General features: G+C 42.3%; 1 protein-coding gene across 4 annotated transcripts in view; it reads right to left on the bottom strand.

Annotated features, from left to right (window-relative positions):
- Positions 1-13,938, bottom strand: part of DMXL2 (Dmx like 2) — a 159,561-nt gene extending 145,623 nt beyond the window's left edge. For 3 of the 4 annotated variants that reach the window (XM_082734764.1, XM_082734761.1, XM_082734763.1), the window contains exon 1: positions 13,438-13,938. In XM_082734764.1, coding sequence (XP_082590890.1) covers positions 13,438-13,524 — 87 coding nt within the window. In that variant the 5' untranslated portion in view covers positions 13,525-13,938. The remainder of the gene's footprint in view (positions 1-13,437) is intronic. The other variant, XM_082734762.1, reaches the window with a different exon arrangement.
- Between the last annotated feature and the right edge of the window lie 830 nt (positions 13,939-14,768).

The raw sequence follows: 14,768 nt of genomic DNA, 5'->3' as shown, positions 1-14,768 counted from the left end.
AGATTATAAGCAGGAAGAAAGTAAAAAACAATACAAAGAGTGCTTGTATTGTTTAAAGGACTATAAAGCCTCAGCCAACTTTGGCAAGTTAAGTGGTAACTTAAGAATGTTACTGTAATTTCTAAGGCAAAAGCAGAGTATATAACTTCAGGAAAAATTTTACAGGGGAAAAATGGAATGAAAAAAAAATATTTGCGGCATCTCAGTGGCTCAGTTCATTTAGCCTCTGCCTTCAGCTCAGGTCATGATCTCAGGGTCCCAGGATCAAACCCACATTGGGCTCCCCACTCAATGGAAAACTGCCTCCTTCCTCTCTCTCTGCCCTTCCCCCAGCTCATGCTCTTTTGTGTGTGTGTGTGTGTGTCTCTCTCTCTCTCTCTCGCACTCTCGCTCTCTCAAATAAATAAAATCCTTAAAAAAATAGCTTTGTGATAAGCAAATACAGTAAGTCTTAAGAATATGAAATTTACATTCTTTTTTTTTTTTAAGATTTTATTTATTTATCAGAGAGAGAGAGGGAGAGAGAGCGAGCACAGGCAGACAGAATGGCAGGCAGAGGCAGAGGGAGAAGCAGGCTCCCTGCTGAGCAAGGAGCCCGATGTGGGACTCGATCCCAGAACGCTGGGATCACCACCTGAGCCGAAGGCAGCTGCTTAACCAAATGAGCCACCCAGGCGTCCCTGAAATTTACATTCTTAAATGCATGTATTAGAAAGAAAGACTGAAATGAGCTAAACATTTATCTCAATAAGTTAGGGACAAAATAGCAAAATAAATCCAAATAATGTAGAAAGAAGGAAATAATTTAAAATAAGAATTAATGAAATAGATAATAAATATGTAATAAAACTAGTAAATGTAGAAGTAGTTTATTTTAAAAAAATAAATTTTAAAAGTGAATAAATTTCCGTTAAAGAAGAAGAGAAGGCACAAATAATAAATGGCAGTAAGAAGAACAGAAGCAATATACCAGATGCTGGAGACCTTAAAAAATTAAAAAGATAGTTAAGAGGTTGCTGCAAACAATTTTATACAAAAAATTTGAAAATCTACACAAGGAATAAATCCTTGGAAAAATAACGATCTAAAACTTATTCTGGAAAAAAGGACAGATAAACATATTCCCATGAGGTCTAGGTCTAATTTACCAAAATGTTAGGAGGGGTTATCTATGGATTATACCATTACAAATGATTTTATCTTTCTCCTGTATTGTTCAAATAATCTACAAGGCCATATGAATGAGCATGGGTTCCAGTGTTAATTCTGCCTTAGATCTAGCTGTGTCTTTGATTAAATCCTTTAATTCTCAGATCTAAAATTCTTGTACTACATCAAACTGTGAAATATTTCATGTGCCAATTTAACAAACAAGATTGACAGTAATACCACCATTTCAAAAAGAAAAAAATGGTTTTTTTTTTCTATATACCAACCACATACAACTGACACTATTAAATACTGCCAGAAAGCAGGGCTACAGCTCAGTTTCTCTATAACCAAAGTCAGCACTTTGGTAAATGACCCCCAGTTTAACTAGTCTGTATCTTAAAATAACATACACCAACTCCTCTTGTATAGCAGTGCACATTTATGTTAACTGGTTGACCCTAGAGGGCAGGCACAATGCCTATGTCCTCAAATATTTTGTGCGTAAAGGATAACCATGAAGTTATGCTAATCTATTGGGGAATGGAAACTTCCCTTACTTTCCTTTTTATTTTCTATTATTTCAACTTTGAATTATGAGTTCTTTATAATACAATTATTACATTAATGATTTTTTAAAACAAAAAATTGTGTTCTTTTATGGTTTTCATTTGTTTTGTTTTTAATGGCCAAATTGGGCTTTTGATTTTTATCTAAATTTTACAAAAATTTTTCCAGCATAAAATTATGATACCCATATTTGAATGCTCCATCTGTCTACATATTGGAATATTATCCAACTGACTTTCTAAAGAGAATCTTGCTTCTCCCCAATACTCCTTTGGCTGAGTTTAGCACCACCAAGTAGGGCAGCCACCTCTACAATGTCTTTGCAGGCTCCCCAGTCTTCAACTCCAGGCCTAGCTCAACTGATTGTTAAAACATGTAACTCTTAAAATGCAGAATCAACACACTCCAAGGATTAGGCTAATTTCCAATTTTTTTATGTAATGAGGTCTTTTATTTTATTTTTTTAAGATTTTTATTTATTTGTTAGAGAGAGAGAGAGATACAGAGCGCAAGCACAGGCAGACAGAGTGGCAGGCTAGAGGCAGAGGGAGAAGCAGGCTCCCTGCCAAGCAAGGAGCCCGATGTGGGACTCGATCCCAGGACGCTGGGATCATGACCTGAGCCGAAGGCAGCCGCTTAACCAACTGAGCCAGCCAGGCGTCCCTAATGAGGTCTTTTAAAAGCATAATTAAGGAAAAGGGGAGAACTGCTTGATGGGCACTGTCAATTCTTTCAATACATAATATACATCCTTAGATTAAACCAGACCAGAGACACCTGTGTGGCTCAGTCAGTTAAGTGTCTGCCTCCAGCTCAGATCATGATCTAAGGGTCCTAGGATGGAGTCTGCCATCAGGTTCCTTGCTTAGCAGGGAGCCTGCTTCTCCCTCTGCCTGCTTCTCCCCCTGCTTGTATGCTCACTCTGACAAATAAATCAATAAAATATTTTGAAATAAATAAATAAGCAAACAAAGCAAACCAGCAAAGCTTTGTACCTGGATGGTAATTATCAGCTCTCCCTGCTCCCATTCTATAAAATGCCATCGAGCTATATCAAAAGATACTATAAAAAACAGTATTATAAGGGTGCCTGGGTGACTCTGTCAGTTAAGTACCTGCTTTCTGTTCGGGTCATGATAGAGCCTGGGATCCTGGGATAGAGCCCCTGGGATTGAGCATCAGGCTCTTCTCCCACTCCCTCTGCTGCACCCCCTGCTTGTGCTTGCTCCTGCTCTGTCAAATAAATAAAATTTTTAGAAAAAAAAAGTGTTATTAAAAAAAAAAAAGTGTCACTATGGGGGCACCTGGATGGCTCAGTGGGTTAAGCCTCTGCCTTCAGCTCAGGTCATGATTTCAGGGTCTTGAGATCGAGCCCCGCATCGGACTCTCTGCTCAGCAGGGAGCCTGCTTCCTCCTTTCTCTCTGCCTGCCTCTCTGCCCAATTGTGATCTCTCTGTCAAATAAATAAAATAAAAATCTTAAAAAAAAAAAAAGTGGTCACTATGTTTACTATAAATATGTCCTGTATTACACTAAGTGCCCTTTCCATACACTATTGTATTGGGTACTTGTTGCATCCAATAAATTTTTGTTCTAGGTGCTAAAGAAATAAAACTAAAGGGTATTTAAGGCACTCAGGTATTTTCTCTGAGTGAAAAAAAGAAGCCATTTAAAAGTTTTAAACATGGAACTAACAAGATTTGATTATATTTTAACAGGATCATTCTGACTACTAATGAGAAAAAACTGAAGGAGGGTAAGGCTGAAGGCAAACAAGGCAGTAAGACCTGTTAAGAACCTACTGCCTGGGCGCCTGGGTGGCTCAGTGGGTTAAGCCTCTGCCTTCAGCTCAGGTCATGATCTCAGGGTCCTGGGATCGAGGCCCGCATCGGGCTCTCTGCTCAGCAGGGAGCCTGATTCCCTCTCTCTCTCTCTCTGCCTGCCTCTCCATCTACTTGTGATTTCTCTCTGTCAAATAAATAAATAAAATCTTTTAAAAAAAAAAAAAAGAACCTACAGCCATAATCCTAGAGATGATGGTGTCTTGGATCAGGGTGGTATTGGTACAGATAAGAAATGGTCAGATTCTGGGGCACCTGGGTGGCTCAACGGGTTAAGTGGCTGCCTTCGGCTCAGGTCATGATCCCAGGTTCCTGGGATCAAGTCCCACATGGGGCTCCCTGCTCAGTGGACAGCCTGCTTCTTCCTCTCCCTCTGCCAGCTGCTCTGCCTACTTGTGCTCTCTGTCAAATAAACAGATGAAATCTAAAGAAAGAAAGAAAGAAATGGTAAGATTCTGGATGCATCTTGAATGTATAGCCAATGTAATTTGCCAATATTAGATATGAGGTGTAAATGAAAGAAAGGAGTGAAAGATTCCAAGTGAACTGAAAAGAAAAAAAAAAGAGAAGTAGCCATTTACTGATTTAGGGCTGGAGAAGGAGAATGTTATGAGGATAGGGATTCTGAGATAGCTATTAGATATTCAAGAGGGAGATGACAAAGTCATAGCTAGATATAGAGGTCTGGAATCAGTCTGAGAGGGAGCAGGTAAAAGTAGAAGAAATCCAAGAAAGCTGTTGAAGAAAGTATTTCAATAAGAAAGAAAAAGCAGGGCGCCTGGGTGGCTCAGTGGGTTAAGCCTCTGCCTTCAGCTCAGCTCATGATCTCAGGGTCCTGGGATTGAGGCCTGCATTGGGCTCTCTGCTCAGCAGGGAGCCTGCTCCCCCCCCCCTCTATCTCTGACTGCCTCTCTGCCTACTTGTGAGCTCTTCCTCTCTGTCAAATAAATAAATAAAAATCTTAAAAAAAAAAAAAAAAAAGAAAGAAAGAAAAAGCAATTTAGCGGGAGAGAAAAATAGAAACTGCTAACACAATGCCCTTGAGTAAATAAAAGATAGGAACTAGGGTATCAATCAAGATTTCTCAAAACTTCTAGAGTATTGACATGGGGGGGAGGCGGCTGTCTCTGCATTGTATGACATTTATCAGGATCTGTAGCCTTTCTGCTGTAGATGCCTGTCCGCCCCCGACAACCCTGTCACAACAATCAAAAATGTCTCCAGATATGTCTCCGAATATCCCCTAGGGAGCAAAATCACTCCCAGTTTAAAACCACAAGTATAAGTGGACAAAATGGCCTTTGCTGGAAAGACTGACAATTCATGTACATTAAAGGCATGAAAGAAGATGCAATGAGCAGAGTACAGTATAATTTGAGTATCTCTCTCTGATTAGAACCTTGTTAAGTATACATGCAGTCAAGGCCAGAGAAAATAAGGAATTGCTAGCATATCACAAAACTGAAGTCATTACTCCAAGGAAAATGTTAGTATTTTGTTCTTGAACTACAGCTAACATATAAGCTATGTCTATCTTTGAACTGAATCTAAGCCAAAACTTCTATGTGTTTTTGGGTCCGTCCACGCCCCCTTCCATAATGCCTACATAGTCTCAAGCTTCCTGGGTTTCTCTTAAAATCACAGGATGAAAACACAATGACTTAGCACAAATTAAATTAAATGTACTAGGGGTGCCTGGCTGGCTCAGACAGTAGAGCACACAACTCTTGATCTTGGGGTCTTGAGTTCAAGCCCCAAGTTAGGTATGGAGCCTAATTTAAATAAAAAAATAATTAATTAGGGACGCTTGAGTGGCTCAGTTGGTTAAGCATCTGTCTTCGGCCCAAGTCATGATCCCAGCGTCCTGGGATGGAGTCCCACATTGGGCTCCTTGCTCAGTGGGGAGCCTGCTTCTCCCTCTGCCTCTGCTGCCACTCGACCTGCCTGTGCTCGCTCTCTCTCTCTCTGGCAAATAAATAAAATCTATTTTTAAAAATTAATTAATTAAATGTTACTATTTCTGAGAAGCCTCACTTTTTAGAGAGGGCAGCCCTAATGGGACATCTTCAATGACAATCTAAGAGAATATTATTTATGGGTCTCAAATCATTCCCCCAAATTACCAGGTAGTATTTAAAGAAGTCTCACTCTATCCACTGACACTTTTGTACCTACTGACTTCTCTACCAGAGGGATATAGGATAACCATCTTATTCTGCAGGTACTTAGAATGGGAGGAGAGGGGGGCACTGAACAAGCCCTTAGCAATCATGAAATGAAAAAGTTTGAGAATAGAAAAGCCCAGGCAATTGGGTTCACATACATACATTAAGTTCCAGGATAACAGGAGCTATGTCTAAGAGAAAGAAAATACAGTCATAACACCTGTGTAAGTTGCACTTGCTTCCTCAATAACCGGTTCTATATCCTGTTACATAATGAATTACAGTTTCAGAGCAAATATATAAAAGGACTCTACAAATTTAAGAAGACTGAAAACCCTAAAATTTCTATTAAAATATTTGGCTTCCAAACTTGTTTTAAAAAATAACCCACAAGCCTGGAGAGCCTTATTAAATGTGAATTACAGATATTTTCTATCATTATCTCCTTTTAAATACTGCTTTGCTTTCTATCATAGTAGGAAATTAAATTGCTCAGGCATGACTTGTTTTTCCACTGTGCCATTGCGGTTGTAACCCAACACCCTGTGCTCTTTTTGATAATTAAATACTCATACTCCGATTTGTTCTAAAAACTTCCCCAAGACCCAAGGTTAGATACTGATTCTAATTCCTAAAGTTGTCTTTTAAATATCCCAAATCCTAAGAACATAAAGCAAAGGAGTAAGTATATCTAGAGCATGGAAAGCCTCAACACAACCACAATGACCCCATCTTCCACTTCATACCGTACTGTGATGGTCCGAGGCAACTACCACCTACCATATGCTGAAGATACAATCAAGAATACATGCCACCTTCTCAACCGTGGGCCCAAAGAAGACACACAACTTCATAAACACTCTGCATGGCTTCTTCTCTGAGCCAGAAGGGAGGTCAAACTCCCTAACTGTAAATTCAGATAACAATCCTATACCTATCAGTGGAGGAGCAATATACAACAGACTCCAGAGCTATTACTTTAGCACAATCACTGTATGTTTCCAGTCCATTCTCCCTGTTGCTTCTTGGAAATCTCTAGAGAACTCCATATAATGTTCCTTCAAGGTCTAAATACTTTAAAAGATCCCAAGTTAAAAACCTCGTGTTACAGATGAAAAACTTAATAATAAGTTTGAGTTATCCAGGGTCATAGAAGTAGTTGGTCTCTAACTTCTCATCTCTAAGGAGGCATTATTTGAGACTTGTACCAGAGTTTCTGGGTAGCTTCTAAGAGTCTCACCTCTATAAGGCAGAAGGCTAACAATCTGTAAGTAAAAACTTACACAACCTCATATTTATCTACAGGCTCGCACTAAACGCGACCCCGCAAACTCTGAAGATATCGATTTAGATAAACAAGAAGTTACTTTCCAGGAACAAACAAGCCAACTTCTCTTAGAAAACAACTTCATTCTAAATTCTTAACCATTGCTTTTTCCTTTACTATCAGCACAGACTGTAATAGCTGTATGAGTTGTTATGTGCACTGATAACTGACAAGCACAGAAACATTTTTCTGTCCAACTTCCCGTTCTCCTGGCCAAATGTGATCTCTTATTCTTGAATTCCCACAAAGGATATTAGTGCCTTGCAACACTACACAGCCAGTAGGCTGTGGTTAGATACATGTCTCAACTCTCCAAGGAGATTACCAGGTTCCTATACTTCTTTAATAAATTCCCTAAGATCAGTATTATGTGTTTTTGTTCTTCTGTTGTTACCACTGTTGTTCATCTCTACAGAGCCTGACACCTATGTGCTCAAGAAACCTGTGCTAAATGTATAAACAGGTTGATCATTTCAAAGTTTGATGTTGCCCTAATTCTAGGACTGGAATGTAATTATACCACAGTACAATTAAAATGTATCTAAATTCCAGAAAAAGAGGTCATATAACAGTAACTTCTAACTTTTAAATGAATGTTTTTTCATTCGTTACTAGCCTTCTGGTGGTGCTCTAAAGAAAAAAAATAAAAGTTAGGAAATGCCAGAACACATTTTCCTAAAAAGTTATGGGTTGCAAATTATATTTTTCAGCATTCTGCTAGTGTTTTCTTATTTAATAAGGAAGTCTTGTGGGGTTTTTTTTATTACTTTGTGAAGGAACAGTCACCCAATAATTTATCCTTTATATTACATTATTCCTTGGCTTTTGTTGTTCTTGCCACTCAGAAAGGCCTAATACCTGTCTTTACAACTGTCAATCTTACGTGAAATCTTTTATCTTCCCAATTATATGTGATCTCTTTCATCTGTCTTACCTCATAGCTATGTACATCATTTTTTAATCTCTACGAGTAGGTGATAAACTGAGTGGTAATGACTAATTTTTGTAAACTTTCATAAACATGCTGAATTCCTATCACACTGGAATAACATCAACTGCCCTTATACATCTGAAAATACGGTCTGTACCCCTTAAGGTCAAAATGTGAAAAAAATTAATTATATTAATTGTATTAATAAGGTACTATCATTATTTCAATTGATATCTTAAAACTTACAGAAAATTCTTAAAAATAAAGACTAAAAATTAATGTTAATAATGTACTATCATTATTTTAATTGATATTTTAATACTTACAAAAAAATTTTTTATTACTAAAGACTATTTTTCAGGGAAGCAATAAAAAACATAAATAAGGAAAATTTACACTATCTGTTACATTAATAAGCCTTAAAACATTCACTTATAGATAAGAAGATAGTTGGGAATGTCTCAATGGCAAAATGAAGTACAACAGGGGTGCCTGGGTGGCTCAGTGGGTTAGCTGCTGCCTTTGGCTCAGGTCATGATCCCAGGGTCCTGGGATCGAGCCCTGCATTGGGCTCTCTGCTCAGCGGGGAGCCTGCTTCCTTGTCTCTCTCTCTGCCTGCCTCTCTGCCTGCTTGTGATCTCTCTCTCTGTCAAATAAATAAATAAATCTTTAAAAAAAAAAAAAATGAAGTACAACAAAGCTCATACATAGTTAAAAAAATCAGCTCCTTGGCCTATCTGGGTCCTGATCTATTACAGGATAACAGTATCCCCATAACTTAGCTAACACACTGAAAAGAACAGAATGATCAAAAGGTGATATATACAACCACATTTATAACATCACAATTGTTTTTAAAAACCACCACCTGTCCAAATGGAAATGAAAACCGTCATAGCATATGTTAGCACTATAGATACACACCACTGGGACTGTCCACTACAAACTGCACCATCATGACAACACAGCACCGACTGGGAGACGGTGACATAAGCAGTCATTCACAAGCCAGATCATCACACCACCCACTACCCACCACGCACAGTGGAATATATATAACACACTGTTTTTCAATTACGATATCATAAACGCTTCAAATTCCTTTAAGAATAGTTGCTTCTTGGGATGCCTGGGTGGCTCAGTTGGTTAAGCGGCTGCCTTCGGCTCAGGTCATGATCCCAGCGTCCTGGGATCGAGTCCTGCATCGGGCTCCTTGCTTGGCAGGGAGCCTGCTTCTCCCTCTGCCTCTGCCTGCCACTCTGTCTGCCTGTGCTTGCTTTCTCTTCTCTCTCTATGACAAATAAATAAATAAATAAAATCTTTAAAAAAAAAAAAAAAAGAATAGTTGCTTCTTGGGGCACCTGGGTGGCTCAGTGGGTTAAAGCCTTTGCCTTCCGCTCGGGTTGTGATCCCAGGGTTCTGGGATCGAGCCCCGCATCGGGCTCTCTGCTCAGCGGTGAGCCGCCTTCCCCCCCTCTCTCTGCCTGCCTCTCTGCCTACTTGTCATCTCTGTCAAATAAATAAATAAAATCTTTTTTAAAAAATACTCTTTTCCATTAAAAAAAAAAAGAACAGTTCCTTCTTTAAAAAAACTTAAAATTATAGACTCTGAAATAAACGATCTACCCTATTTTGAAAAGATCCTCAGGTTATCATGAAAGATAGCATTAGCTAAAAACCACTGTCCGGCTGCAAGACAGTCAGTCTTTCTTACTACACTGGCCACATCTATGTCTTCCAAACACACGCACACACCCTCCAAAGCAAGCACTCTGAAAGGAAAAAAACATACTATGGAGAAAAGCCTACCAGATGTGAAGTCACAGGACCGCCATTCCAGTCCTGGCTGGTCCCTTTTTCAGTCATTTGACTCAGAACTAAAGTTTTTTATCTGATTGCTATATAAATCAAATGGCACACTCTATGTAAAGGAGCTCTACTTTTGTGGGGTTTTTTATTTTTTCTGTATTACTGTAGGCATTCAAATAATTGTTAGCTGAGTCTAGAATACTTGAATACAGCTTGTTCTCATTTTTTTTTTTAAGAGAATCTGTCCTTCTTTGAGTCCAAAAGGTCATTTCTAGTTCATGGCAAAATTATAACTGCATCAGTGCCCTCAAAACTAAAATATTAAAAGGAAATGGTGTGCAACAAGGGTCTGTAAATGCCAAAGGGCCAAAACAATCAGAATCAGAGGCAGGAATCCTAAACCAAGTAAATTTTGAGTTATATTCGAGAAAATAAAAAGCAAGAATCCTCATGTTGCAACATAAACATGTAGGATATGGGGCACCTGGGTGGCTCAGTAGGTTAAACATCAGACTCTTGCTTTTGGCTCACATCATGATCTCAGGGTTGCGAGATGGAGCCCAAATACATCTGACTCCACACTCAGTGGGGAGTTTGCTTCTCTCCCTCTCTCTCTGCCCTTTCCCCCACTTGTTCTCTCTCTCTCTCTCTTCAATAAATCTTTTAAGATGTAGGATCGAGGGGCGCCTGGGTGGCTCAGTGGGTTAAGCCTCTGCCTTCGGCTCAGGTCATGATCTCAGGGTCCTGGGATCAAGCCCCGCATCAGGCTCTCTTCTCAGCAGAGAGCCTGCTTCCTCCTCTCTCTCTGCTTGCCTCTCTGCCTACTTGATATCTCTCTCTCTTGTCAATAAATAAAATATTAAAAAAAAAAAAAAAGATGTAGGATCGAGGGGCACCTGGGTGGCTCAGTGGGTTAAAGTCTCTGCCTTCGACTCACTCGGGTTGTGATCCCGAGGTCTGGGATGGAGCCCCGCAACGGGTTCTCTGCTCAGCAGGGAGCCTGCCCCTCCTCTCTCTGTGCCTGCCTCTCTGCCTACTTGTGATTTCTGTCTGTCAAATAAATAAATAAAAATTTAAAAAAAAAAGATGTAGGATCGAGTAAGATGATTAGTAGGTCTATAGCAGAGGGGCTAAGATGAGGAGAAGATATAATCAAATATAAAGTCAACCCGATGGCAGAACATCTGACAAGTTTAAGCTTCATAACACACCCATTAGGAACAACTTAACAGTCCTGAGCCAAGAATGATATGGTGAAATGGTATTTGAGAAAAACTATCCCAGCAGCTGTGTGGAGGATAAACTGATCAGAGAGGAGTATAAGGGAAACCAGTTTAGAAGTGTTTATGTTGGGGCGCCTGGGTGGCTCAGTGGGTTAAAGCCTCTGCCTTCGGCTCAGGTCATGATCCCAGGGTCCTGGGATCGAGCCCCGCATCGGGCTCTCTGCTCATCAGGGAGCCTGCTTCCTCCTCTCCCTCTCCCTGCCTGCCTCTCTGCCTACTTGTGATCTCTGGCTGTCAAATAAATGGGTGGAATCTTTAAAAAAAAAAAAAAAAAAAAAAGAAGTGTTTATGTTAAGTAATACAATTTAGGTTCTACAATAAGGTGGTAACTAAGATGATGAAAAGGGATAAATCTGGGACAACTGGGTGGCTCAGTAGGTTAAGCATCTACTTTTGATTCAAGTCATGATCCCAGGGTCCCGGGTTGGAGTCCTGCATCAGGGGTCCTTGCTCAGTGGGGAGCCTTCTTCTCCCTCTGCTTCTGCCCCTCCCCCTTCTTGTGCTCCGAGTGTGCTCTCTCACTCTGACAAATAAATAAATAAAACCAAAAGAAAGAAAGAGAGAGAGAAAAAGAGAGAAAGGGAGAAGGGAGAAACCTGATACACACTGCAGAGAGTCAATCACCCTTGGTGATAGGTTGAATTAGGGAGGTGGTAAAAGACTTGAAAATGATTTCAAGGACCTGGTCATGGGTGGCCTACAGTATAACCACACCTGCACAATGCTAACAGTTCTTGCACTAGCTTTTCCAGGCGGCACCTAAACTTGTTTAGCTCTATTCAACATTCCCACAATGAGACCGACACTGCTCCACTTTAGATGAAAACAAAAAACTACCGCCACTATGATAGTGTGGAAATACCCCATCACCTAAGGTTCCAGACATCTTGATGCAGGAAGCCTACGCTTCCAAGCTAGGAAACTTCCTCCCCACCTACACAACTGGGGAAAGAGAAATTTCTTCTATGGCCCAAACTGTCTCTATACACTTGAAGTCCAAGCTCAACTCTATACGGATTTTGAGGTCACATGGATGCAAAACACAGATGACACCACTGATAGGGTCATGTGTAACAATATAAGTCAGGCAAATTATATCCTTAAAGGTTCACTCTAAACTGAAACAAAGCCAAGTGGAAATCCATTTAAAAATTAAAATCGCCAAAAGGCAACCTTATAGGGTTATTTTTAATGTATCATAATGATAAATTCTGTTCCAGAATGCTCTGTGCTACATAATGATTCTGCAGTTTTGCTGGAGCTTTTCTTATTTCTGCAGCTTTAAAAACATGTTGTTGGAAAGCAGACATCAAAGTGTCTTCCTTGTCTTAAAAGCATACCATTATGCTATTTCCAGTTTTATCAAGTATAAGTTATCAATAACATTGTATATTTAATCAAGATTTTATTGCTTACAGTGCTTTCGAAGGAGGACCCAGTATAAATTTAATACAGAAAAGGAACTCAGGTTGATCCCTGGGAGTCTCTCTATGGGTAGAAAGAAGCTCTAGGGCTTAGTTTGAATTAGCTATACTAACAACATCCATTCTCCAAAAGGACTGATCCGTCCAAGCTCATTCAGAAAACATGTCTTTTTCATCGAGATCTGAAAGGTTCTAACACATTATCGTTTACACACATTTTACTCGCACAAACAACAGAAACAACAAAAAACACTTATAAAATTTTTGCATTGCCTTAGTTTAAAAACAAATAAACCAGCCTACCTTGCAAACGGATTAAATATTACCTAGGAAGAATACCAAACTGATCTCGTGATAAATAGCTTTCCAGGCCACTGTCACTCTAACCCTTCCATTTAGATTTTTCGGGGGCAAAGAATGAAATTTTTTATTTCCTTGTTGGAATTAAGATTCTGCATTAGGAGATAAAGAAGGCCGGGTCGTATCGGGTTTAAAGCCACAGGCTCCAGCGCTCCTCGCTGCCCTAACGCGGCGGGCAGGGGGAGCCAGGTGCAGCATCGCCTCCATGCTCCGAGACGAGACCAAGTCTTCGCCTCCACGCCGAGAGCAGGTGCGAAACGGACACTCAGGGTTTCGGCGATTTGCAACCATCTTCCTCCACCGCAGACCCGAGGCCGCCCTAGGAGAGGAACCTTCTAGTCCAGTCATCCCCGGGGGCTCGTTGGCTGAGGGCGGACAGTGCGGTGGATTCCTAATCCTTTTCCCTGAAGGGTAATTTCCTACACCAACCGCAGGACTCACAGTCCCACGCCCGCCCCCCGAAACTGAGCTGCAAAGGGGGCGCAGGTGGGGCCCTCAGTGCCTCCCCGGGGAGGCGTGGGCCGGGACGGGGATCTCGGCCCCGGGTCTCTCCCCCTTGAGCTCCCGACGCCGCTCACCGTGAAGGGGACATCCCCGACGCTGCCCACGGAGTAGCAGTTGTCTCCAGGGTTGACAGCCCCGGTGAGGACCTGATGCAGATGCATCTCCGGAGCCCGGGCTGGCAAGGGACGGCGCGAGAGGAGCGACGAGCCCCGCGCCTGACCGCGAGAGCGCTTCTCCCTCCGCCTCCCTCGGGACCCACCCCGCGGCGGCTCCGGCTTAACGCCTTGCCCCGCTCTTGCCTTCCCCCTTCCTTGTCCCTGCCATGGGAGCTCCTCGACCGCTGCCGCCGCCCGGATCGCCGCTCGGCTGCGGAAATGCCCGGATGCTCCCACTGCCTGCTGCACCGGCGCACAAATGCGGGAGGAGCGCAAGGGTGCGTGCGAGGCGGAGGCGGGCGGGCGGGGTGGGGGGGGCGCCGGGGTAGCGCGTGAGCCGGGAGCGTGCCGGAAAGGACGCTCCGCCCGAGGGAGAAGGGCGGTGCGCGCGCCCACCCTCGAGGGAGCTCCAGTAGAGTGGGAGGGTAAACCCCTCCTCCAGCTGCTGGGCTCTTAGCTCAGTCCCGCTCCCCGCCCCGCGTTTGCGCGTGCGCGCGCAGTGGTTTCCAGGGCAATTGCGCGCGCCGCGTGGACCCTGGTCCCGGGATTGCGCGCGCAGACGTGCGGGAGTTCCCTCGGAGCCTCCCGGCTGCGGCCAGTGGGGGCGGGGCACGCAGCCGTCCTTCTCTGGGGACACGCCTGGGTTCTGTCGTACGCTCCCGAGTACACTGTGTGATGGTCCGGGCAGTTGACCTCAGGAGGACGCCAGTCACCGGGAAATTCCACCTTGGAAAATCTTAGATCACGTAGGGCTTTTTGACAGTACTGAGCGTAAGGTATTTAATTTTACATAAACAATAAAGACATCTTGCAACTATTTGGAGAAGCCATACTCCCCTGACAGCAAATTATTTTGCTCCCACCTTTTGTCATGGATGTTCTAGGTAGCGAAAGGGCCCCCCTAGAGACAGGTGACTCCTCTAAACTCTTTTCCACGCGTGATGTCACGGAATCGCAGAATCGTCTGATTTTTCCAGACTATAGGCTAAACTTTCGGTGAGGATACAGGACTCGGATCCCTGCTCCAGGTAAATCCATCACAAATTTTTGAATCTATACTGCGTATAAGTCACTAGAGCAGGGGAACAGAAGGGATTCCAAAGCACGGCCATCTAAAAACAACAACAACAACAACCAGGCAGGACGCCAAAAGTGTTGTAATTGAGGCACAAACGTCTATGCGCCACTGAGAAGGAAGAATGCCTTTGGCTAAGGAGATGGATGGGTGAAGTGTAATGGAGACGATGACG

Source organism: Mustela nivalis (genome assembly GCF_964662115.1).
Source record: "Mustela nivalis genome assembly, chromosome: 6".
NCBI lineage: Eukaryota > Metazoa > Chordata > Mammalia > Carnivora > Mustelidae > Mustela > Mustela nivalis.
Note: the sequence above shows the minus strand (reverse complement) of the source record. Positions and strands in the feature narration are given on the sequence as shown.